The sequence below is a fragment of the Ornithorhynchus anatinus genome, chromosome 19 (assembly GCF_004115215.2).
Source record: "Ornithorhynchus anatinus isolate Pmale09 chromosome 19, mOrnAna1.pri.v4, whole genome shotgun sequence".
NCBI classification, from domain to species: Eukaryota; Metazoa; Chordata; class Mammalia; order Monotremata; family Ornithorhynchidae; genus Ornithorhynchus; species Ornithorhynchus anatinus.
Genome location: NC_041746.1, coordinates 10919712 through 10945229, shown reverse-complemented (window position 1 = coordinate 10945229; position 25518 = coordinate 10919712). Strand labels below are relative to the sequence as shown.

General features: G+C 42.7%; 1 protein-coding gene across 3 annotated transcripts in view; it reads right to left on the bottom strand.

Moving 5' to 3' along the window:
- Positions 1-25518, bottom strand: part of PTPN14 (protein tyrosine phosphatase non-receptor type 14) — a 170989-nt gene that overhangs the window by 30292 nt on the left and 115179 nt on the right. For all 3 annotated transcript variants that reach the window (XM_007672358.2, XM_039914848.1, XM_001511252.4), the window contains 8 exons: positions 21876-21973; positions 19259-19326; positions 14804-14874; positions 11517-11604; positions 8032-8120; positions 5897-5984; positions 4852-4934; positions 3406-3463 (listed from right to left, as the gene is read on the bottom strand). In XM_007672358.2, coding sequence (XP_007670548.1) covers positions 3406-3463; positions 4852-4934; positions 5897-5984; positions 8032-8120; positions 11517-11604; positions 14804-14874; positions 19259-19326; positions 21876-21973 — 643 coding nt within the window. The remainder of the gene's footprint in view (positions 1-3405; positions 3464-4851; positions 4935-5896; positions 5985-8031; positions 8121-11516; positions 11605-14803; positions 14875-19258; positions 19327-21875; positions 21974-25518) is intronic.

Genomic DNA, 25518 nt, shown 5'->3' with positions numbered 1-25518 from the left:
GGATATTTACCAATTTGTTAATTACAGGCCTCTAGAAACAAGAGTGCAGGTCTCCAGGCTCAGAGGATTTTAGGAAGATTGGGCTTCCTGAGAACTTTCTGCCCCTCCCCCTCAACTACCCCACCTTTACTCTGAAGAAGCCAGAGGGTATAGGTCTTATCCTGAATATCCAAGGTGATGGGGCCAGGAAGATTTGGGATAGTGGAAAACTCACTGATAATCCCTCCATTTCATTTTTAGCTGAGATCTTCAATCTCTACCCTCACCAAACATTTCAGCAGATCAGCCAGTAAAGAACCAAATTAAGTGACTGGAGCGTTGTTCTTTTTTCTTCTTTTCTTCAACCTCTGATGGGGATACCAGGGAGAGATGACAGTGGCAGAAAGAGAAGCAGGAGGGACAGCCAGGAGGCTGGAAGATACCAAACTTGGATAGTCTCCTGCTCTCATTTAGAGTTGAAGGTAATGAGAAATATGTCGGCTTGCTTATTCAAAGATAACAATTGGGCACAAGGGGAGAAGGTGAAATGGGGGGGGGTGGTACTTGCTGGTCTTGGATTCCCTCTTTCCAAGCAACTATCTAGTTGATGAAATGTTTACAAGCCAATTAGCATTACAAAACGGAAGACACCATTCACCTTTCCTGTGAGCTTCCATTATCCAAATCAAATATGCTCAAAACCTAGAATCAGATCTAGAGATAAGGTCACCTTACCACCTCCCATGAAGTTTTATTGGCCCTCCTGGGAAATGATCTCATTCATTCAAACGTGCAGTCACTAACAAAGGGGAAAAGACATATAGAATGCGAGGCAAGAGGAATAGGCATCCTAACTAGATTATTCATTCAATAGTATTTATTGAGCGCTTACTATGTGCAGAGCACTGTACTAAGCGCTTGGGATGAACAGGTCGGCATTAGATTAGAAGACACCTCTGATGGTGGAGTTCACCCACAGGTGCGTGTGTGGCTGAAAGGTTAATGTAGGAATCCACAGTCTTGGCCAGTGGGCACACTAAAAGGTTGTCCCTTATATCTAGATTCTAAGCTTACTTTGGGCAGAGAATGTGTCAACCAACTCTCTTATACTGTACTCCCCCAAGAGCTTAGTACAGTATTCTGCACACAGTCAGCACTCAATAAATACAATTGATCGATTAATTGATTATTATATTGCTAGACAACGGTTGTAGGTCCTGGGACTGCTTTCTCTTTTGCCTCCTGGTCTCTCTTTTCGTATGAGGCTTTTAGTCTAAATGAGCTACTGTGCAGATTATTCTAAGTTTGTAGGAGTGGGTAAAAGGCATGATATTTGCCCTCAGGGTGATATGGGTTCCATCTTTCAAATTCTGTGACATTCCGTCAGAATTCCATACACTGAGGAAGCGTCTGTATAGGTGACTAAGCAATACATCCCCATTCTGAGTATAGATCTCTTCTTCACGCATTCAATCATACTTACTGCGCACTTACTGTGTGCAGAGCACTGTACTAAGCACTTGGAAAGTACAAATCAGCAATAGATACAATTCCTGCCCACACAAGGCTTACAGTCCAGAATGGGGGAGATAGACATCAAAATAAGTAAACAGGCATCAATTTAAGTAAATAGAATTATAGATTTGTACACATATACACAAGTGTTGTGGGACAGGGAGAGCAGGGTAGAGCAAAGGGAGCGATTCGGGGCAATGCAGGGAGGGGGAACTGAGGAAAAGGGGGGCTTAGTCTGGGAAGGCCTCTTGGAGGACATGAGCCTTCAGTAGGGCTTTGAAGGCGGGGAAGTGTGATTGGCAGATTTGAGGAAGGAGGGCAGAAGTAGGATGTGGGCCAGGGGTCAACGGTGGGACTGGCGAGAATGATGAACAGTGAAAAGGTTAGCACCAGAGAAACGGAGTGGGCAGGCTGGGATGTAGAAGGAGAGAAGGAGCTGAGGTAAGGGAGGGCAAAGTGATGGAGAGCTTTGAAGCCAATAGTAAGGAGTTTTTGTTTGACATGGAGTTTGATAGGCAACCACTGGAGATTTTTCAGGGGGGTGGGGGGTGATATACCCAGAACCTTTCTGTAGAAAATCTGAGCAGCAGAGTGAAGTATGGACTGAAGTGGGGAAAGAGAGGTGGTTGGGAGACCAGAAAGGAGGCTGAGGCAGTAATCCAGTTGGGATAGGATGAGTGACTGTACTAAAGTGGTAGCGGTTTAGATGGAGAGGAAAGGGCAGATCTTGGGGATGTTGTGATCCTCTGATCTGGGAACTTTGGGACTTAGAAGGGGAAAGAAGTGGAATTTGAATAGGGGCTGGGAGGTTGATTCATAGACACATAGGACAGGCAGACACTTTCAATCTCTTAGCCTAGTGAAGGGTGGGCATAGCTATAAGGAGTAGAGGGAAGAACTGGAAAAAAAAAGTGTGGAAAGGGCCAATGCACAGTTGTTCCATAATGTGGGTCTTCATGACCTGTTTCAGCAGAACAACACTAGGGATGTAGGGAACATTGCTCTAACCATATGTGTCTGTCTAATGAGATGGGATGTCAGATGATTTGGCTGTGTGCACGTGCAGACACCGACTGATGTACATATAAGGTAACATGGACATTTTTTAATGTGGGGTTTGTCAGGACTATAACCTCCACATTATAGAAGAACTGAGTCCACCTGAGCAGAATTAGAAATTTTTTCTTAGGTATGAAGATTTCTTGATCTTCAATCATGGAATCTGTAGATTTAGAGCCTTGTAGGGGGGTCCGGTCTGGTCCAAGGATACCACTGGCTAATGCAAGCCCAACCAGGTTTGGTTCAAACCAGCAACTCCCATGGCTCCCAACTGGTCCATTTTGGGAAGGAGAGGAGATGATCACAGTGCCACAGCTGATACACTCACAAACCAAAGAGACTTAGACCTCAAATCTGGGGAGACAGTTGCACAAGTGGGGTGCCCTAACTGGTGGGACAACAACTCCCACAACCCACAGGGGTAATCCCAAATTGATAAATTGTTCCAAAATGTCCCCAAACGCACTTCCAGAGGTCACGTTATCAATTTGGGCTTGGATGCCATACTGCAAGACTCCATCAGGCTATGGTGGGCAGTGTCAGGTTGGGTCTGAGATTTCTCCATTTAATTTTCTTTTTAAAAGTGACATCCTTGCAGAGCCCCCTACAATCTCAAGAACCGTCTCTAAATGACAGTCAGGCACAGTCTCCAAGCCTTTCTCCCCCTGAGACTGATTAGGGTTAGGGTCAACTTCCCTCTGATAACATCAACACCAACAAATAGCCCTATATGGGTATCTCGGCAAGAATAAGAGTACTGGGTCATGCCTTCTCCCAAGTTAACTATAAAACTATGGTCTTTGCCTAAGCTCCTCAACAGGACGGGGCTGATAAGCAAGTCTTGATACCCACCAAGGATGACCGACTCCATGTAGGTCGACGTCTGATTGGGGGTGGAGAACTTGACTGTCTGTAGGAAAATTGAGAAATGATTACAATCTAGTGTTAGAGGGCAGATTTAATAGACGGGCTCATTTCTGGAGGAAAACCAAGAGGACAATTACTAAATCTGAAACATCCTATCACCTCTTAGGAAGCTGAAAATCCAGTACAGGTGAAAATGATTCCTATGCTAATTGCTGCGTGACGACCCTTTTCATTCAGTCATATTTATTAAGCCCTTACTGTGTGCAGAGCACTGTACTAAGCACTTAGAATATACAGTTCGGTTTTCGTTCCTGGCTAACACATGCCGAGACTATCTCTACTCAGATTGGCCTTACTGATGGTCAGAAAACAACCCTGCCATTATAGAAATAAAAATGAAAATAAAATCACACGAAGTTAGAAACTTACTGAGAAATGAAAACAGCTACCTCAAAGTGATAGCTCAAGATGGCCTAAGTGGTAGCTTTGAGTGAAAGTGAAAACAATGATGGCATCTCATAGAGGTTGTTCCAAATCACTAATGGCAGGATACACTATTCAGGACTGGAGAAAGGATTACTGGTGTATTGCCAGTCTGATCTGCTCTCAAGTTAGAGCAGCTAAATGCAAATGTGAATATTTGGAGAGGATGGAAAAAAAAAGAGAAAGTTGAGGCAGAAATACAATGCTCAAGCATAAGAAGGAAAGACACAATTTCCTTCCTTAAAGTTTCTGACCTGGTGAATGATGCTATGTGCCATTAGAGGCAATACACACAGAAGAAATACAAATAGCAATAGGGTCATTTTACAGCAGAGGTGGGGAAAATAATCACATTTGGAAAACGCACAGGAACACACTGTTGCTAGCAGGGTCCAAGTGCATTTTAATTTCAAAGAGAGCTTTGTTAGAGACAGGCAGGAGGAGATTAACCCAGAACGCAAGTCTAGACTGACTCCCATCAACCCCTGCTTCAGCCCAGGAAGGACTCAAACACCAGCGGCAAGAACCCAACTCGGGTTTTAGAATGCTGAGAAGGCCATGGCTCTGGCCTCTGTGGGGGTTAGATAGAGCCACAAAGTCCCTGAAACCCTGCTCCTCTAGCCACAGTGCTCTACTGCTCTCTTATTGATCATCGTCCTTGTCTCTCTAACTTTGAGGATTTCATCTTTCCATGTGTCTGTTGCCAAGCCATTCTGTTGCTCCAGGCTCCCAGCTGAGGGTAAGGATCTGATTCTTCCTCTCCCTCCAGACCTCAGAACTCACTTTGAAACTCCCTGCCTCCTGTTTTTAATTTACTCCTTTGGCTTCAGGATGCTGTCAAGGGGATAGGGAGGAGGCTAACCACATCAGCGTTTTTGAGAGCAAACACATTTGACAAAATCCACATCCACTCGAGAAAATGAGTCAGGGAATACGGTATTTACTTACTCAGTGCAGATTTTGTTCTGCTTGTAAAACTTGTGTCTTGTAGCAAACAACCGAGAAATATATTTGGCATTTTCAATATCATCCTTGAAAAAAAGAGGACAGGGAAAACGTAAATATTTATCTGATTATGTACGCATTTCAGTGCGGTAGGTTCTGGCTTATAACATGTCTTTCCAACTGTATTTCGTTGAAGTGATGACTGCTACCGAAAGAGCTACTGAAAATTTAATAGCAATAACGCCGATTACAGGATGACACGCCATGCCAGCTGGCAAGGAAATCCGTACATCCGACGCTCTGGGATCACCCGGATACGTTTGGCATGTCTTAACATGTCACCATCTATCTCCCAGCTTTAAAAAAGGAACCAACCACACTGAATGAACCCAAACCCTCGTGCAAATTAAGGTGGAATGGAGCGTTGGAAAGGCTAAGCTCTGATCCGGGCCACTATGGAGGCCGATTAGTTGTTGTCCTTACTTCACGGCTGGCTCAAAACCCAGGTCAGCTACAAAAAGTAACCGGAGGTAAAACCCAAGCAGGATTTACCTGTAAACAACTGCAAATGATGGAGGCAAGGACCAGGTGAATAACATAGCTGAAAACCAATGCTAATTGCAGCACGATGACCCTTTTTGTTCTAGGCTAATACACGCTGAGACTATGTCTTTACTCAGACTGACCTCATTGATGGTCGGAAAACAACCCTGCCATTTACAGAAATAAAAATAAAAAATGAAGAGCCAGCTCAAATTGGGTGCATTCAAGACTCCAGAGACTTCAACCCGAGAACTGAAGAGTCAGCTCAAAAATCTGGCACCTAAGACTTGGTGCTTCATTATCTCAGTCCCAAGACTCATTAAAAGCATAATTCCCCAAGCACTTTCGATGCACAGACTCCACCCTTTCTCCCATGCTATCTCTGTGAGAAAGGCTTTTATTCTTCACAGAAAGAGAGAACAAGCGTAGAACATCATGAGTTAAAAGTTCACACAGCCAGCCTCAAAGCATAAGTTTCGTTCTCTCTGTCGGCGAGTTTACTTACTGTATGGAAGAGGACCGTCTCTTCCTTGTTGATCAGCTCTACGAGGATGGCCGACTTGTTGTGTGTTATATTCCCAATATCATTCCACCTATGAACAAGAAACACAGTTGCTCTCTCAAGCGACATATTTAAGAGGTTTCTAAAGTTCCATTTAATAGAATACATTCAAAACATTTTAGGGAGAACTGCAGCCCTGAACAACACTATGGACATTTTCCTCCTTCAAGAAAGGGATCAATTTTAAAGTCAACCACACCCTCCTGTAAAAGAGCATATGAAAGGAGGATGCTAAGCGGCTCAAAATCCTCAAGTGCACAGAGAAATTACAATTATGATAAGCTATGGTTCCACTATGATTAGCTGTCAGGGAAATTTGCAATGGGCTTTTTGGGCTTTGTTTTTAATTTTCTAGATTGAAGAAGTAGACAATTTTGCCTAAGGGCTCTCTAATGAATGCTTCTCAAATACCTTTCAGGAGCCTTTCCTTCTAATGACAGATTGGCACATCTAATTGTTTGCTTCTGACCCAATGCTGGAAGTATTCAAATAACCATAATCCACATCGGCTCTCTTTAGGGCTCATAGTAACACAAATTTGTGTTACTATTATCAATCAGCGTTGGGGTGGCTCAGGGTAAGGGCTATAGGCACACCAGGAGGCAAATAAAACAAATGACAATGAGAGGCGGGCTCTCCAAGCAGTAGCTCTATCTGAAAACCAAGGTACATTCTTGAAGAATGAATTGCATTAAAGGAACTACTGGCCTAAAATCAGAATTTTAAGATCTCAACACCCATCTGCACCAGTAAGGTCATCATTGAATATGAGGGGCCAAAACAGAGAAAGATAGCTCCCTGAACATAATCATTGCTGTCTGAATTTAGTGAGTGCTCACACTGAGATGGAGTCCATTTCTTCAACTCAGTGACTACTTTCAGTAAAATGAAAACCCAAGCAAAGATGAGAATGGCCAAGATTGGGATAAAACCCCTACTGTGCCTTATGAAACAATATAGCAGGGAATGTGTCTGTTTATAGTTACAGTATACTCTCCCAAGTGCTTAGTACAGTGTTTAGCACACACAGAAAGTGCCCAATAAGTATGATTGACTGACTGACCTTGGTAATCAGTAGCTCTTTCAGTTCATAAAAACACTTTTTATCCCCAACTATATTAACATATCTTCTTTATATAGAGGTCTTGCTATTCTAAGAAGGACCTAAAGCTACATAGAATGGACCAAGGGCCATGCAGATTTCTGCATTTTCCAAAATATATTGATGAAAGGATGGAAAAGGAACCATACATTCCACAAACACTGCAGCAAGCTTGAATGTGTTTGGGAGAAAAGTCTAATACTGAGGGACTGAGAAAAAAATAATTGTGAGATACCAGTACTGATCTGGACTAGAATTCCAAGCTGTAAACTACATTCAACTAGGAAGTGAACAAAAATCATAAAATATGAGACACACACACTTAAGGGAGCTTCTTAAAATATCCCTCCTGCAAAGATTAGGTAGCCACAGAATTAAAATCAACCATAAGAGGTGATTTTTTTTAAATGATGTTCAGTCAGTGTTCAGACATCAGCAGAACTGAGAAGTTCCCAAAGGCTACAGTAACAGATCCCTACTGGGACAGAGAATAGCCACTGTTTGTAAAGCATTATCAAAGTCTTAAAAACTCAAAGCCAATATAAATTAAAGTGACTTGAAACCTTTGTTGAATTGTTGTTCCCAAAATCAACCCTCCCAACTGAGTTGGCAAACTCCTAGGCAGGGAACGTTTTTACCAACTCTGTTATATTGTACTCACCCAAAAGCTTAGTACAGTGCTCTGCTCACAGTAAGCAGTAAGTGCTCAATAAATACCACTGATTGATTGTTTCATCAGAAAATTTCACTGATCAGTCAACAGGAATTTATTTAGTACCGAAGATTTCAATTCCGATGGAAGACATTATGCACCTCTATAGGCTCTGAATAGGTTCTCTATCCATCAATCAAAAGCGGTGGTGCCAACTCTTTGATTTATCACTCACTTGGTTAACTCCACTCCCCTCTGCTCAGTAATTTGCAGAAATACATGATGACAAGGCATAAGAAGAAATCCAAGTTAATTTGATTTTACCTGTATATTACAGCTTGCCTTCCAATTCTGTTCCTTACAAATATTCCCATGAAGAAAATGCCAAGGTGCATATTGTTTCCATGATTGTCCTGCACAAAAACATCATTCAGTGATGGTTAGTAACTGCATGAAGGGCTAAATAGTTCTTACTATAGCTTCTATTTAATTCTTTCACTCCTTACTTAAGAAAAGTTATACATTACCCCATAGCACTGAGGACACAGAGCTTTGAGAATTTGCAGGGGCTGGGGTCACTCCCCATAATTCCACAGCAGGAGATCCTTCTCGTATCAGCCTCTATAGTGGCACTAGGGACTCCCCAAATTGATCTCAGCAGCATGAGTGGCCGGTATGTGTGTGTAATGGGGTAGGACTATCTAAGAGACATCTGACAATATAGTGTCTACTAGGAGACACGGCAAAAGAGCCCACCAATGTCATACAACTCAATAAACCACCAATTTCATCTACCTCTAGTCATCAAAAAACATGCCGCAGTGTCCAGAGCAGACACTAGCCAAAGAAGGATGGTTAAAGCTGAATATGCTATAGGTGAATAGCATTATGAATGGTCTTTTGATTCCCAAAATCTGAACTCAAGGACAACAGTTGAAATCTTAGGGGGATACAGTTCTGGTTCAGAGAGTTAACCAACTTGAAAGACACATGGAAGGAGGCAAAGAAGAAAACATTTGAGGAAATTTGGGGAGAGTCATCATTGTTGGCAGAAGGGCCAAAAGCCTTGGGAGAAAGAAGATTTCTGAGGCAGAATGTGGAAGAAGAGAAGCGACTTATTTGTTGAAGAGAGGCAATTGAAAAATTGGAACACCGAAAGATCATATGAAGAAAATCAGTATTAACCCAGGCCAGGGTGAAGGAAGTGAAATGAAAAATGGGTGGAACTGTGCAGAACAAAACAGGTAAATGGGGTGATAGAAAGAATCTTCAGTCACCTCCTAACCCATTCTTATATACATCTGGAATGACTTGTGGGAAAATCCTACATGAAAGCACAGGAAGAAGGGCTAGATTTTATTTGGCTTGAGCACATACTTATTTCTAAAACTTAGATTGAGAATGACCACCTAGTCAAAGAAATTTAGAACTGTATGCTAAAACCCAACCATTCTTTGAAAATTGAAGTTTTTTTGTGCTCTTTGGTCTATTGCTATTGTTTTTCCAGTTGCAGCTGTAACTTCATCTCTATCACCACAGTCATTCATGTTCCAAGCACCCTGTGACCTTGTGTGATCACGGAGAGAAATGGCAGCCAGAGGGAGGGGCCAAGAAGAGAAAGAGAGTCAACAAGGGGAACAAGAAGCAATACTAAACAGCACTGCCACACAACTGAGGATTGTGTTTCCAGCCAGTGTCCCAGAAGGAACACGACTTTAGGAGAAGGGAGATTGTGAATCCTGCTGCACAGACCACGACCAAGATCAATTTTTTTCACATAGGTTCTCGGTCCTGAGATCTCAGGATGGAGGCTTGTCCTTGGTTCCCCAAGGGTGGTAGAACTCTTCCTTACTCTTTCCCCTGAGGGCAAACCAGGGATGTTGTTATTAGGAAGGGAAACTTATCTCAATGGCTCAGCTACTTCTGTTCTCCAGTTTTAACCTCAATGCAGATTGGCCTTGAATTTTTGATTAGCAGATTTAAAAAATACTCCTACCAGGACAATCACAATCCCCTCTATACTGTAAGCTTTGTATGGGCAGAGAACGTGACTACCAAGTCTGCTGTATCTGTACTCTCCCAAGCACTTAGTACCGTGGTCTACACAGAGTAAGGGCTCCATCAATTGGTAACAATGGCAGTTTATTTTACGGGCTTACTATAGGCCAAGCACTGCATTAATCCCTGAGGTAGAGACAGGATAATCAGGTTGAATTTAGTGCCTATCCCTTATCACGCTCACAGTCTAAGTAAGAGAAAGACCAGGTATTGAATCCCCATTTTTCAGAGGAGGAAACTGAAGCACAGAGACGTTAGGTGTCTTGTCCCAGGTTACAAAGCAGGCAAGTGGCAGAACAGGGTCTAGAACCCAGGGCCTCTGCCTCCCAGGCCTGTGTTCTTTCCACTGGGTCCCACCGCTGGAACCAACCAACCTACAGCCTGTCATTTGGCAGCTAGAAAGTAATTTTCCAGAAGAAGGGGAGGAGAGCTTCCTATAGGTTTTTGGGGCCCCAGCCCATCTTGTCAGTCTGTGGGCTGTTGAAATTGAAGTGGTTTCGCAGATGGCATCATGAGGCATTAACACACCAAAAATGGATTACAATCCTACAAAGGACAGCCTCTGGAGAAGTGGAAGAGAATTAAACAAATTTAAAAACTAGCTATTAGCCATTTCACAAACGTCTACCATCCTCTTCTCCCACTGATGCACATGGGTAGTTGCCATTAAGACAAACTGCACATGAGCATCAGAGAGAAAACAGAACACTTATAGACCATTCAGCAAAACCAGCTCAAAGCAAAATGCTCTTGCTGAAATGGTACAAAAGTGTGGCAGCTTCCAGCAAATTACACTAGACAGGGGAACATCCCAAATTGGCCTTCAAGTGGCTCAAGTCCAGAGTTGACTTTTTCTAACTTTTTCTGTCTCTTTCTATCTTCCCCTTATCTGTAATTTATTTTAATGTGTGCCTCCCCAACTAGACTCTTTGAGGGCAGGGATCGTGACTACCAATTCCATTGCACTATACTCACCCAAGCGCTTAGTACAGTGCTCTGCACACAGAAAGCACTCAGTAAATACCACTGATTGATAGATTCAGCATGCCCAGAATGGCCCGTTTTAAAATGCCTGCCTTGTGTCAAATATTTTAAGTGCTTAGAACAGTACTTTGCACACAGTAAGCACCCAATAAATATGACTGAATAAATGAAAAGATTATTCAAAATGTAAAGGCTCCCAGATTCTAGGAGGCAGCTTAATGCTGGAGAGGAGGCCAATACAAATGAAAGGAAACGGGAAAGTTGAATCTCACTTCTTGGCTTTGAACCACTTTTCGAGCTGGTCAATGGCAAAGAGAATAACAAAAACATAGACAGCAGAGTTGCAAGCTGGGAGAGCACTTAATGATTAACACTTTAGAATGGGAAATCGTTCCTGGTCTTCTTAACCAGGTTGAGTAACCAGTCTTTGTCAGACAAGGAGATGAGAATATTTCATTCATTTTATTACCAGTGGGCTTCTAAAGATGAGAAGGGGCTGATAGATTGGATTGCTGTTATAAAGCTGACGTCTTTCAGTCTTTCTAGTTAAGCCTGCTCCCAGTACACCACAGAAGACTTTAGAACCCAAAAGCTTTATAACTGCTCCCTCACTGTGGAAGAGTAGAGATAGGAATCATCATTAGGTAGCAATGCAGGGGTCAAGGTGATCCTAGTGACACTCTAGCAACTGCTCTAACATCTCTCCCCAGATTTCTGGTCCCAGATTCCTTGGAAAGCCTAGGAGCCTGGGAGCCATGATACATTACCTTCACAGGAAAACTCTCCTGTCCAAACCCATCCAAACGTTCCACTTCATTGATATACATAAGTTCAGCTTCCGCTGCCAGGATTCCACTAGGATCAAAATAGCAACAAAAGGAGGAAATGGCTCAGTTCAACATGTTTGTGGAAGATTCTACTCTCTTGAGAGCTGGGGCTTACGAGCTTTAGACTAGAGGATTTTAGGGGTACCAAACCACAATAACATGACACAGCTTCATTTTAGGCTAGGGAAATTTCAGGGGTATCAAACCAGACAGTACAACATCTTCATTCTCTCCAGAACCCCTTATAGCACTGGATTTTATAGAGCAGTGAATCCCAAGTGAAATCACAACTTCAGTTCTTTTGAGAATCCTGTGCTGGGCAAGTGGCACCCCAACCCATCTGAAAATAAAATAGTCAACTCAAGGAAACCATGGACTGTTTTCCATTGGTTGGGAGAGATCATCAGGACAAAAATGAAGATTATTATTTTGGGATCTGATTTATTAATAAGAAAGCCTGGAAATGTAGCAGTGGCCTTCCAACAGTAAAAAGGAAGGATGGGTTGGGTAGGATGTTTGTTTTACAACATTCCAAAAGGTTTTCTAGTAGCCCTAGGTTACAGTTCAGCTCTGAAGAACTTCCTTAACTGGTTACTTCCTTTTAATCTCCTTTGATCTTCACCCCATGAGGTGCTACATCAAAAGCTTCCAGGAAGAGGCTTAGGCCATCAAAATCTCACTGAGCTGATAAATTTTCAGGCCCCTCCCTCTCCATGCACTTCAGAGCTGAATGTGTCTCAGGCAGGTTCCAGGCTCCCTTCCAAACCTTAGCTTTGGTGAAACAAGGCCCCAGAACAGAAGGTGAAACCCCAACCCAGGCCATTTTCCATGGCTCTCAAAATATTCGCCAGCTGGGCTAAAAAGAAGAGCATAACTGCCCACTACAGTTAAATCTAGAGTATCCAAGTGATAGTGAGGCGATGTAATGCAATGGACACAAAATGGTGGAGGGTGGAGAGTAACACACAGCACTGTACTAAGCGCTGGGAGAAAATACAGAAGAGAGAAATAGAAATGGTCCCTGCCTGGCGGGGGCGGGGAGGATGAGGGAAGGAGAGGTGTCATAATCTAAGAGCATGAAGAGGGTAGGAAAAGGAGCCAAGGCAGAAGGAGAGCAGAAGCAGACTTTTCTGAGTCAGTATGGCCACCTGCCTCTGAGCAGTCACTCTGAGCAGACTTAGATTCCAGCCAGGCTGGGGGAACAATAATAACTGTGGCATTTGTTAAGCACTTACTATGTGCCAAGCCCTGTCCTAGGCACTGAGGTAGATATTTGATAATCAGGGCAGTGGGGAGACTAGGGGGTGGGCAAAGCCATCAGTAAACCTGAACAGCAATTTTCAGTTTTCAAGTGGGTGGACTTCAAAGTGTGTTCAGGAGGATTCTAATTCATGGAAACAATAATAACTGTAGCAGTTGTTAAACGATTGCAGTGTACCTTTGAGACAAGTGCTATAGCACTTAGTACAATGCTCTGCACACCAAAAGTACTCAATAAATATCATTATTTATGGAGAGTATTTAATACCCATTTTATAAATGGGAACACTGAAGCACAGAGAAGTTAAGTGACTTGCCTAAGGTCACATAGCATGCAAATGGCAGAACCGAGATTAGAACTGCCCATGTTCTTTCCACGAGGGCAAACTGCTTCTCAAACAATACTCTTCAGCCCTTCCATGCAATGAAAATTTCTATCATTTTTAATAGCCCTGTTAGCTGGCTCATCACTTGGATTCTGGTGGCAACATTAAGATGAAGGGAAATACCATGAAAGTCTTTCAACCTGCACTGCCTTGGATGGATCCAGGGTCCATGACCTCCTGTTGGTACCATAGAATGGAAGAATGCAAGCCTGCAGTGAGAGCTTAGCCTGCCATCTCTTGTACCTAAGGCAGCCACTAGAAGGCCTAGACTGTAAGCTTGTTGCAGCTTGAAGTGTACTCTCCAAAGCGTTTTGTACAGTGCTCTGCACTCAGTAAGTGCTCAGTAAATATGATTGAATGAATGAAGGAGGTAGCTGGATTGGTGGCACCAAGCCACTCGAACCATCCTAAAATTCCACCTCCTCCAACAGGTCTTGGCCACTTAATTCCTAACCCCCTAAGCCACCTAAACCCATCAGCTGCCTCTAGGATTTATGATCCTATTTATATCCATCTTCCATTCTTTGGTTTATATGTTTATTCAAGTGTAACAGTCACATACTTATTTTAACGTCTCCATTTGAAAATGTTTTCATGTTTGCCTCCCTTGCTTGTTTTAAGCATACTGGAGGCAAAGAATATGTCACCTCCTTCTTTGGAACTTTCCCAGGGTGCTTAGTACAGTGCATTGCACCACATGGGTGCTCAATAGATATCAGTAGCAGTAATAATAATTGTGGTATCTGTGTCAAGTACTGTACTAAATGCTGGGGTAATTGGTACTCACAGTCTAAGTAGGACACTTGTCAGCTGTGTGTCTGTGGGCAAGTCACTTAACTTCTCTGTGCCTCAGTTACCTCATCTGTAAAATGGGGATTAACTGTGAGCCTCACGTGGGACAACCTGATCACCCTATATCTACCACTGCGCTTAGAACAGTGCTCTGCACTTAGTAAGCACTTAACAAATACCAACATTATTATTAGGAGGGGGAACAGGTATTGAATCCCCATTCTGCAGAAGAGGGAACTGTGGCACTGAGAGTTAAGTGACTTGCCCAAAACCACACAGTACACATGTGGTCAAGTGAGGATTAGAGCCCAGGTTCTCTGACTCCCAGCCCTTTGCTCTTTCGGCCGTGATGCTTTCCGTATCACTACTACCAGCTAATGCCGCATTGACACAAAGTGCTCCGAACCAGGAGCCACAGTGTCCGGACACAAGACTGGGGGGCCTTGGCACATTGGCTGTAGTGTTTGGGCGCCATCACCTTGGCACCTACGTGCTCCCAGAAAATCTTGCGGAGCCCAGGTGTTGTCATGTATGACAGCATCAGGGACTGAGTAAAGTGGGGGCTATACCTGAGACCAGACCTGGCTTCAATCGTTGCCTTACTCTGCCCCCAGAGAAACCATGTGGAGAGGGGGGAGAGGAAGAGGGGAGAAGTGCAAGTAATGCACGTAAAGGGAATGACAGACAGAGAGGAAGCAAAACTGGTGCTCTGCTCCAGATCCAAATTGGGCAAGCCAATCTCCCATCTATGGAAGACACCCACCAAGTTCCTCTGCCCTTCTCTCTCACCTGTGAGCCTTGTGTTCCAGGGCTACTTTCTGCGTCAGTTCCTCCAGAACAGCTTCCTCAAGGGCCAAGTCCTACAAAGCAGACAGGGGAATGTTGGTGAGAATTCTAGCTGCTAAATAGTATAATATCAGTAATCAAAAAAAATAAAATAAACTCACAACACCCTAGCCCTTGCTGGTGAAGGAGTAGACTACAGCATCTCAAACTGAGAGAGAACTGCAATGGTGGGGTTTCCTCAATAATGCTTTCTTGAGATGTTTTAAGAAAAATCTTCAATTCCCAAATCTGAATTTTCAAACAATGTATCTTTGACTTTTGCTTTAAAATGACCCAACAGGCACTACCAGAACCTCCCTATTTCCATAGCATTTTCCCTCCTTCAGGGTGCATAATAAAGCTGTCGTCTCATGACTTCTTAGCTTCTCCTCTATCCAGCCTGGAATGGGTGCCAGGTAAGAGCACAGATCATGGGACCAGACCAAATGACTGGTGGGATCACCTAAAGAATCCTCAATGTTGATGTTTTGCCAGCAGATATCCAAGTTATTTAAAATTGAGGTGTAATTCTAAACGGAGGCTTCTGAAGCAACTGAGAGTAGGGGGTAGGTTGAACCTGGAGAGGCCCTTGGATCACTTAATCAAATAGGAAAAATGTTCTCTACATGGAGGAACAGGATGCTTTGCAGCTCTTATTTTTCATATACTCACTGATTGACTTACAGAGTCTTCTGCATTCTTTCATTACAGTGAACTGAATATCTAATAGTTGAGAGACCACCCCCCCCCCCAACTTCACTGGCATTTTACTGAGTAAAGGTTCTACGTGTTTAGAAATCCACAGAAACATGAATGCAGTTTTGAGATTACTTTGTAAAACTAATAAAGGAGATATAACATTCAAATGAAGCCCCCCCGCAAAAAACTGGGGCGAAAAAGTTCATAATACCAAAATACACTTCTTTAAACACACACACGACACAAAAAACGAGGCCATGAATATGGTACTCAACTAAAATACCTCAGTCTTGCTCAAAAGGGCTTTCCTGAGATGTTTGTTTCTGCCACAGAAAATTGTGAAAGTGGTGCTGAACTAATGAAAGATTTCAGCATACATGCCTGTACACAGCCGCACACCTGTGGGCTGTGGTCGGTACTTAATTTTATTCTTTTTTCCACTGAAGAAATGTCATTTGAGACATATGGAGCCTTTCAAGATCAAACCAAACCCAAAATGTGGTCTTCATCCTCCCCTCTTAGGTTTTTGGGATGAATTTCTCAGCAAGACAATATTTTTTCTCTCTTCATTAGGAGCCAGGCAGGAAATTTAAGCCACGTGGTAGCAAAATTGTTACTTTTCTCAAAGAACAACATTTATATGGTGCTGGGTGAGTTGCTACGCCCTCCAAAAGCCGCCGTCAATCTAAATGAATACTATGGTCCTTCTCCCCTTCAAATTTTGACTAAAACCCCACCTCCTCTAGTAGGGCATCAATCAGTATTTTTTGAGCATTCGCTTTGTTCAGAGGACTGTGCTAAGTGCTGGGACAATACAGTTAGTAGAAGTGATCCCTCACCTCAAGGAGCTTAATGTCTAAGGCAACCCACATTAACTTAATCTGATTCTGGAAATGCCTATCACCCCAACTGACTCTGAGCATTTGTGAATATCTTGGTAAATTATGTTTTTGCATCCTTTTTTCTGTGTGTTCTTACAAGCTTCTGTCACCTAAACTTTGATGTTAATTTGAGAGTACTTAGGAGTGAGCCATCTCCCCTGTCAGACTGCAAACATCCCAAGGGCAGGGCCCCTGTCTAGACTTCTCTGTTGCTAAGCACAGTGCTCTGTAATCGCTCAGTGTACAACAAACAATCTCACACACTGGCCCAACCCTTAGAAAGCACCATGTCACAGCAAGCTAATCAGTTTCCAAATTGATGCTGTTTGGGGATTTATGCTGTTTGAAGGTTGGAGTGGCTTGCTGAAATGGGTGGAGGAAAAAATTCCTTCTCTGCTTCTACTTCATTAGGGATGGACGGGGGAGGAGATGGATCAAGTCTACTCAAAATGCTTTAAGCTGGAAAAAGTGAACTACCAGCTTTGTTGGAAACATGAATTCTATGAGGGAGGGAGGATCCAGCTGCATGGAGCGAATGGGGTGACTGACGCAGCTCTGCCAGGATGATAGGGCCTCAGAGAAGGAGGAAAAAAAAGGGAAAATCTGCAAGTTCTCAGTGGGGGCTGTCCTACAGACTGGGCGGTGGAGACCAGTTTCCTGACATGTACATGGACCTACTTGAGAATGTGGTTGTTTCCCTCTAGACCGAAAGCTCACTGTGGCAGCGAACTTGTCTGCTAACTCTATGGTACTGCACTCCCCCAAGTGATTAATACAGTGTTCTGCATATAGTAAGCACTCAATGAATACCACTGATTGATTCTGGCTGGTCCCTAGGAGAGGGGAAGCAAAAATAAGAGACACTGAGCTGCTTGAAAGGCTGCTGTGGTACTGGCAAAGCACATGAACTTTCTGCAATGACTAGAAATGGCACAGGAAAGACAGCCAAGCCCAGTTTCCACAGGTGCTCGAAAAAGTAGATTTTACCCAATCGATCATTAATAACATCTACTAAGCTCTTACAATATGCAAAGCACTGTCCTCAGCACTGGGAAGGACTCAATCAGTGGTATTTATTGAGAACTTACTGTGGGCCAAGCACTGTACTAAGCACGTGGGACTGTACAATATAACAACACATCAATACAGTAAACTGCAAACTCCTTGTAGGCAGAGTTCCTCGTAAGCTATCACGTTACAACTCCTTGGTACTGCACTCTCCAAGGAACTTAGTGCAATGCTCTGCGCACAGTGAGTGCTCAATAAATGCCTCTGATTGCCTGAATGCATCAACATTAATGCTGACACAGTTCGGGTCCACAAACAGGGGGAGGCCAGATCCATAAGGGGGAAAAAATTCTAACACCACAATCAATGAACGATATTTACTGAGCACCTATTATATGCAGAGCATTGTACCAAACTCTTGGGGGTGTATAATACTTGGAAGGCATGATCCCAGCCTTCCAGGAGCTTACTGTGGATGAAACCACTTTAAGAAACAACAGTTCATTCTCAGTCATTAGCATGACTTAGTGGACAGAGCACAGGCGAGGGAATAAGAAGGACTTGTGTTCTAATCTCAGTTCTGCCACTTATCTTCTTTGTGACCTTGGGCAAGCCACTTCACTTCTCCATGCCTCAGTTCCCTCCCCTAATGGAGATTAAGACTGGGAGCCCATGTGGGACAGGGATTACGTACAATCCAATTTGCTTATATCTACCCCCAGCATTTAGTTCAGTGCCTGGCACGTAGTAAGCACTTAATCAATACCACAGTTATTATTATTACCTTATTATTATTCCTCAGTTGCACAGACTCATACCTGTCCTAACTCTAAGTAGTCATTCCTCACATTGTAGGGCCAAATTTCTGTACTATGATTGTGGGGGGAGGATGGGGCAGTTCCAGTCCTCTGGACAAACACTGCCAACCATGGAGCCCAAAAGTCGGGGAGCTCCAGAGTGCATGTCGATGGACGTCTTCCCACCACTCTTCCGGTCCCATTATCTACTCACCCAGACACTAATTCCAGGGTACAGGGAATAGAATTTATTCCCCATGTTGCTTTGTCTTTCAGTTTTTTTGCAGCCTTGTGGTAGCTAGTTAGGGGCTTCCTATTTTGGGTGTCTCTGTGGATGGACTGGTCCTAGTTGAGCTACTGGAGTTGTAATTCTGACCAAGTTTTCACCATGTATACGAGGACTTGATTGGGGCTCTCCCTACAGTCCATTGTCAGGTTTTGGGATCTTGGGAATTCATTAATGTAGTTCACATTATTCCCCATGGGAAACTGTACTCCATTTAGTGTTCTTTTGCTTATCACTCTATTTTCACAAAACCAATGAACCAACTTAAGTGCATTACCAGGGTACAGTGCTGCTGGGGTACAATGAAGATGACTATCTTTCCGGAAAGGCTTTGACTCCCCGCAAGGCAAGAAACTCTTGTCCTTTACCTTGAGGAAACATTATTCAGGTGACATGTATATATTGATATATTTATTCCATTTACTCTACTGATTTTTTTCTCTCTTCTGGCTATTTGCTGTCAGGAAATATATCTTTGGTTTTGCTCTCAATCACACTGTATGCACATAATTTGTATCTGCCTGTCTCCCTCATTACACTGTAAACTCCTGGAAAGTGGGGTATAAGTCTACTACTTCTAATGTATGCGCCCAAGCATCTAGTACAGTGCACTATACAGATGTGCCCTGTACATAAATATTAATGAATGGCCAAGTAAGTACACCCTGCTTCCAGTGTGTTGAAAACAAAAAAGCTCCAAATTTAATCACAACCACAAAGAATAAGAACCAGAGAAAAATGTACTCACCATTGGAAATAACACATATTCTCTTAGGAAATCTTGAGAGGCAAAATGATTGTAGTCCCCAAAATCAGCTGAGATAAGGGAAGAGAGAGATAAAACAATTACTATATTACTAAAGCAAGAGTGCAAAAAAAAATCTGTAAATGCCAATTGGATGAAGTGATATTTTAAGTGGCAAGATTTCTGACATGGGTAAGTGCAATAGTTCTGAAGGACACAGTGAATTATTGGCTTCTTTGACCACTTTTTACAAATATGCATTAACAATTTTAACTACCTTGAGACAAAATCCTTCTCCAAACAATTTAAATGAAAATGATCCCAGTATCACTGCAACACAGATCATTATTAAAGCTGCTCGACAACCCCCAAAACAACCACTATCTCACCTGCACTCACTTCACGTATTTCTTAAGATTTTTCCCTGACTCTTCCTATTCCATTTTTGTTCCCTATAGAATAGAAGCTGTGAGCTCCTTGTGGGGAAGAAAAATGTCTGTTAACTCTGATGTATTGTATTCTTCCAAGTGCTTGGTACAGTGCTCTGCATATAGCAGGTGCTCAATAAATACCATTGATTAATATAGAATATGACAAAGGTAACCACTCAGTGCATTTCTGTTCCTCACACTTAACAAAATATACCATACATCAGGATTGTGTCTTGTGAAGTTCTTGAAAGGAGATCCTGTAAAATATTATTATTTTTAGACAAAGCTTCACTTAACTATTTACTAAACATACAGCAGATAAATTATGAAAGCTAATTCCCAGTGGTGGGAGCGCTTAACTTTATTTTGATTTTAAATACTGAAAAGAAAACTTTATCTACATCTTTAACAATTTCTGAACCTGGAAATCCCCTCTAGTTGGCAAAGGATCTCACACCTCTAGAAAATTTCAGCTATTGCAAGATGCCAAAAATGTTGTTTTTGTTTTCCAGAAGTACATTGGGGCATATTCCAAAGGAACTGGGAACGAATCTGCCAACTCTGTGTATTGTACTCTCCCAAGTGCTTAGTGCAGTGCTCTGTACATAGTAAGCGCTCAATGAATATCACAATACTACTAATTGAGTGATATACTAAAGCAACCAAACACGCCTATGTTACAAATACAAGGGATATCATATATCCTGGTCTTAGAAAAAGAGGTATGTTTTAAGAATCTTATCAGGTTTCATGCAAAAGAACTTAGGAAAACACCATCTGATTTTAAGAGCAAAATATTTTATATGCTGGACTCTTCACTGAAAGAAGAAATGACTTCTTGTGTCACCTATGAACCTAGCAGGATAATAATTGCATTTTTGGTGAGGTATATATGTATGAACAACAGAGTACTCTCTCTTTAGCACTACTTTTTTCTCCTTGGGCTTTGGGACCTGGCTTCCTTTCAAACATTACAGGACTTCCCTTTAGGACAAACACTGTAAAACTCCAGATAATGAACCTGGAAAGACAATACATGAAAGAAGCTCCAGCAAGTAAACAACAAGAGATCCAGGAAATCACAAATTGGTAAGGAAAGATTGTAACTAATTTCAAATACTTGGCCTGCTGGTTTACCTTTATGGTTTCTCTTTAGGTCTTTGGCCTGTCATTTCGGCTCCCTTATGCCATGGTTATTATGGGCTGGCTTCCGTAACTGTTGTGCCTGGAGCCTTCCTTCATATCCTGAAAGTTTTAGGTCTTTCGCAGGTCAGAGATGCTATAAAATACTCTGAAATCTTCTAACCACAGGGTAGCTCAAGAGCTCGCTGATTTTGAATATAGACTAGACAGAGATGGCCAAATCCACTGACACCCTAAGGTGGATTTTACAACAGATCAACAAAGGGCAGAGAGAGGGTATGTAAGCTAATTTTTCTGAGCCTTGAAGGTTCAGAATCAGTTCAGGATTTGGTATGAGGTTCAGACTTCTGAGCCACCCAATGGAGCTCAAAGTCAAAAAATTTTGTACAGCAAGAGCTTACTAATCATTGGCTTCTTGATTGCTCATTTTGGGGGCTTGTTCCTCAGATTAATAATGAGAGGGGAAGTGTGGTCTTTTAATTAAAAGAAAGAATTTCACCTTCTTCTTCTGAACCTATTTTCCCAAGCAAAAGTAACCAAGAGAATCTCAACAAAAGGTAACAATGAATATCCCCTGAATTAAAGGACATTTCCCAACTGTATACGCATGAAGTTCAAAGATAAATTTAGCCTAATACATGCTAATCTTTTTGCATTATAATTGCATATGAATCTACTTGAATGCTAAAAGATCATTAAAATTACACATGGTTCATTTTCATCAACTGAATAATTCAGCACACACACACACACAACATATTCCCTGAAATGTGGTGCTCATTTCAAGGACAAATGCAAGCTGCTATTTCTCTCAATCGGACCAGCCGTGACTCATTTTCAAAACAGCTCTCCAAAAAGGTCTCGAGAATCCTGTCCTAAAATAAAATTTCCAACTTTCCAGGAGCTTCGGGTTGAAGCTGGAAAAAACAACAACCAGGTAGGGAAGTTTGAGTCAAACCATTTTCTGGTTGAGAATCCACAGCAGCCCAGCCATCTCCTGGAAGAAATTAGAGAGGGCCCGAATATTGAAGGAACCTGCACCTTACCTTGCACAGCTAAGCCAGCTAGCCGGATTGCTTGATCCAAGGTAGATCGCAACTTCCCATCGAGCACATCTTTTTTTACTTGCAGGTAATACTGGTACCTAAAAATGGGAAAACCAAGACCATGAGAATCATAGAACAAGTCTAGTATTCATCTTGCACACACAGTGAATGGACCCAAAAAGTGCACTTTATCTACCTATGTAGATGAATTCTAGCTCTGTAAGGGTACATGTGCTTTTGATGTAGTAAGTGCCACTTCACATCCATCCTCAGTTGGTGAAGAGTTTCACCCAATCTGGTGTGCCAGGAGGATACGATTCTGATAAGAACCAGTTTCTCACACCATACAGCGAGAGCAGAATACTTTTCCACACCTGGGCACCCACCATCAGTCACAGTTGCCAGAGTTACAGTCAATAAACACGTGCTATAGATGTGGATCGAATGAGAGCACATTCCTGCATAACATCTGGAAACACAACATAGGAGAAATAGTCCTGAGGGGAATTCACAACAGAGGACCAGTTGAATTATCCAACTGCACATGTGGTCCAATACCAAAAGATTGGCAAATCAGAAAAGTGATTGGCTTTTCAAAGCCCAAACCCAGCAAGCACACCTGCTACTTTGAACTGCAAACCCTGGCACGTTAAAGCTTTGTACTGCATATCTTCATGATATGGTAACCTACTGCAACCTTGCCCTTTCTAACCCAAAATTTGCTCCCAAACGTCCTTTTAGAATGAACCGAACACCCAAGAATACAGGCGACTTTTCGTTTTCATTCTGGACTAAAATCGGGCAGGAATTTTAAGATGAATGGGAAGTGGGAAGAGGTAGACTTCGAAGAGCTAACTGGCCAGGAAACCAGAAGACCCCAAATAGGGTCTTTTCAGACTGGATTCTCCCAGGTCTTATCGGAGATCCAAGATGAGCAAAGTTGGCAAGGTAGCAAGGACTCCTATATCCAATAATCTCCTCACACCTAACTACTATGTCTGCTCCCTTTTCTGTTGGTTTCTGGATTCATCCCTCCTTACACTTCGTTCAGGGGTTCCAGCTTTGATCGTCAGAATCCACCATGACTTCTTGACTTGACTCAATTTCTTCACCGGACTTAAAACAAGGTTATTCAAGGGGCCCATGCCTGGCCTGGTAGAAAGGGCATGGGCCCTGGGAGTCAGGAGACCTGGGTTCTAGTCCTTGCTACACCAGTACCTGCTCTGTGAACTTGGTCAGGTCACTTTAACTCTCTGGGCCTCAATTTCCTAATCTGCAAAAAAGGATAATAGTACCTATCTCCCACTCACACCATGATATTGAAAGGATAAAATGAGATAATTCATTTGAAAGCTCTTTGGAAAAATAAGAGGTACACAAATTATAACGTCTAATTATTGTGACAACCTCCAAGGGTTTAAAAAAACGGTCGCCTGTACTTGGTGTAAGAGTAATTACTATGGGCCAAGCACTATGCTAAGCACTGGGACAGATACAGGACAACCTGTCCTACAAAGAGCCCATGGTCTGAGAAAAGAGAAAAAATATTTTATTCCCATCTTGCAAAGGAGGAAAGTGTCTTAAATCAATAGCAAGTTTAAAATGAGGGTGGCCATCACAGATGCAAATTGACCTCTGCCCAGATGTAAAAATAGACATAGCCTGGCAAAAGATTCCACTATACTGGGGGGAGACTGGGTACTCAGGACTCTGCCTCCCTTTCAGGTCTCTTCTAGAAATTTGTGGAAGCACTGAATGTGAGAGAGGTTGGTGAATCTGGAGGGCACTGGGGGAGGTACGATGGAGCGGGGTCACATCTTTGCTTTTCTGGAGAGAGAGAAAGGATCCAAAATACTAAATCGTTTTAAAAACACACTTCAAAAAACATTAAAAAGAGGCAAGGAAACCAAAGCCAAAATATTCACATCTGTCACACTGGCACCCCCCCCCCCCACACACACACACACATCCCAACCGCTCTATCAGCAAAGACCCAAACCTCGGTTCTCTCTTTGAAAATGCTCCTTTGAGTCAGGTTAACACTAGAGGTGGTTTTATATATTTACTATAATAAAGGTACCTGCTATTTGCTAGCTAGATGGCACTCCAAGGAATAGGAGAGTTGATAGCAAGTCTGAACAAAGCCATAATTATACAGCTATCAGGTTCCACCACTCCACTAAACAAACAGAACTGGAACAATAAATGTTTTACATTAGCTTCTATTGCTTCAAGAAGTGTGCATACTGTCAATTACATGCAAGGCTCCAGGTTTTATGGCTCTATTAGAAAGTAACAACTGATCTATGTTAAAATATATATTCTAATGCAACCCATCCATCATACAGCTGGAAAAACTGAGTGAGATTTGAAGCTGAAGAAAATGATGGGTTTCTAAAGATTGACTTTGCACTACAAAGTTCTTAATGGTCAGACTTCCTGCCTGATTTTCACACCATTCTTTAAAATAAGTTTCACCAGTATCTGCTGGGACATGGCTGGGGCCCTCTGGCACCCCCTTTGAATTAGCCCTTTTTTTTGGCACAGAACTTGTATCTTTATGCTATTTATCAAGGAAATAGTGACCTGACCCAAGCCCAGCTTAAACACCAGTTTGGTGTTTTTGGTGGCCTGCAGCCATGGTGCCAGAGTCAGGAGAGATAACCGGGCTTAGCTGATTGGGCTTAACCCTTCAGAGTTCTCTCATACTAGCTCTCCCAAGACAAACGGCAGGGTCTTGTGGAGCCCACTTTCCTCTCAACTCCCTAAAGCCTGGAATCTTTTCCTGGCTTCTCCTCACCAAACTTTTCCCTTCCTCTAGACCATAAATTCACTGTAGGCAGGGAACATGACTACCAACTCTGTTGTAGTGTACTCTCCCAAGTGCATAGTACAGTGCTCTGCACATAGACAGTGCTCAAATACAATTTATGTATTCCTCCTTTCAAAAAGCTTTTGAAAACTCACCTCCTTCAGCAGGCCTTCCCCTGTTTAAATGCACCTGACCCATTTGTTCCTGGAAATATTCACTCCTGCTGTTAACTTCCATGGTTTTTTCTGCACCTCGATTTTTCACATGTCTCTAGCCAGCTGTTTCCAGGATTCTTATAGCACTGGGGCATCACACGAGATACCCGAGGTGGCTTGAGTCGGCTAAGGCGGACTACGGAAACCACAGAGGCTAGAGGTGGCTACTCTGTGGGAACTACCATTAGAGAGATACCTGTTCTTCCCTCTTAGACTGTGAGCCCCAATTTGGGACAGGGACTGTGTCCAATCTGCTTATCCTTTATCTACCTCAGTGCCTAGTACATAGTAAGTGCTTAACAAATACCACAGTCACAATTGCAGATACTGAATAGGGTTCCCATTTGAGACTTGAGTTCAGGCCACAACTGGGAACAGGGAGAGAACTACACAGCTCTAGAACCAGAGAAGCAGTGTGTCCTAGTGGATAGAGCACAGGCCTGAGAGTCAGAAGGACCTGGGTTCTAATCCCATCTCTACCACTTGTCTTCTATATGATCTTGAGCAAGTTACTTCACTTATCTGCGCCTCAGTTACCTCACCTATAAAATGAGCATTAATACTGTGAGCCCCTTATGGGACATGGACCGTGTCCAACCCTTTTTAGCTTGTACCT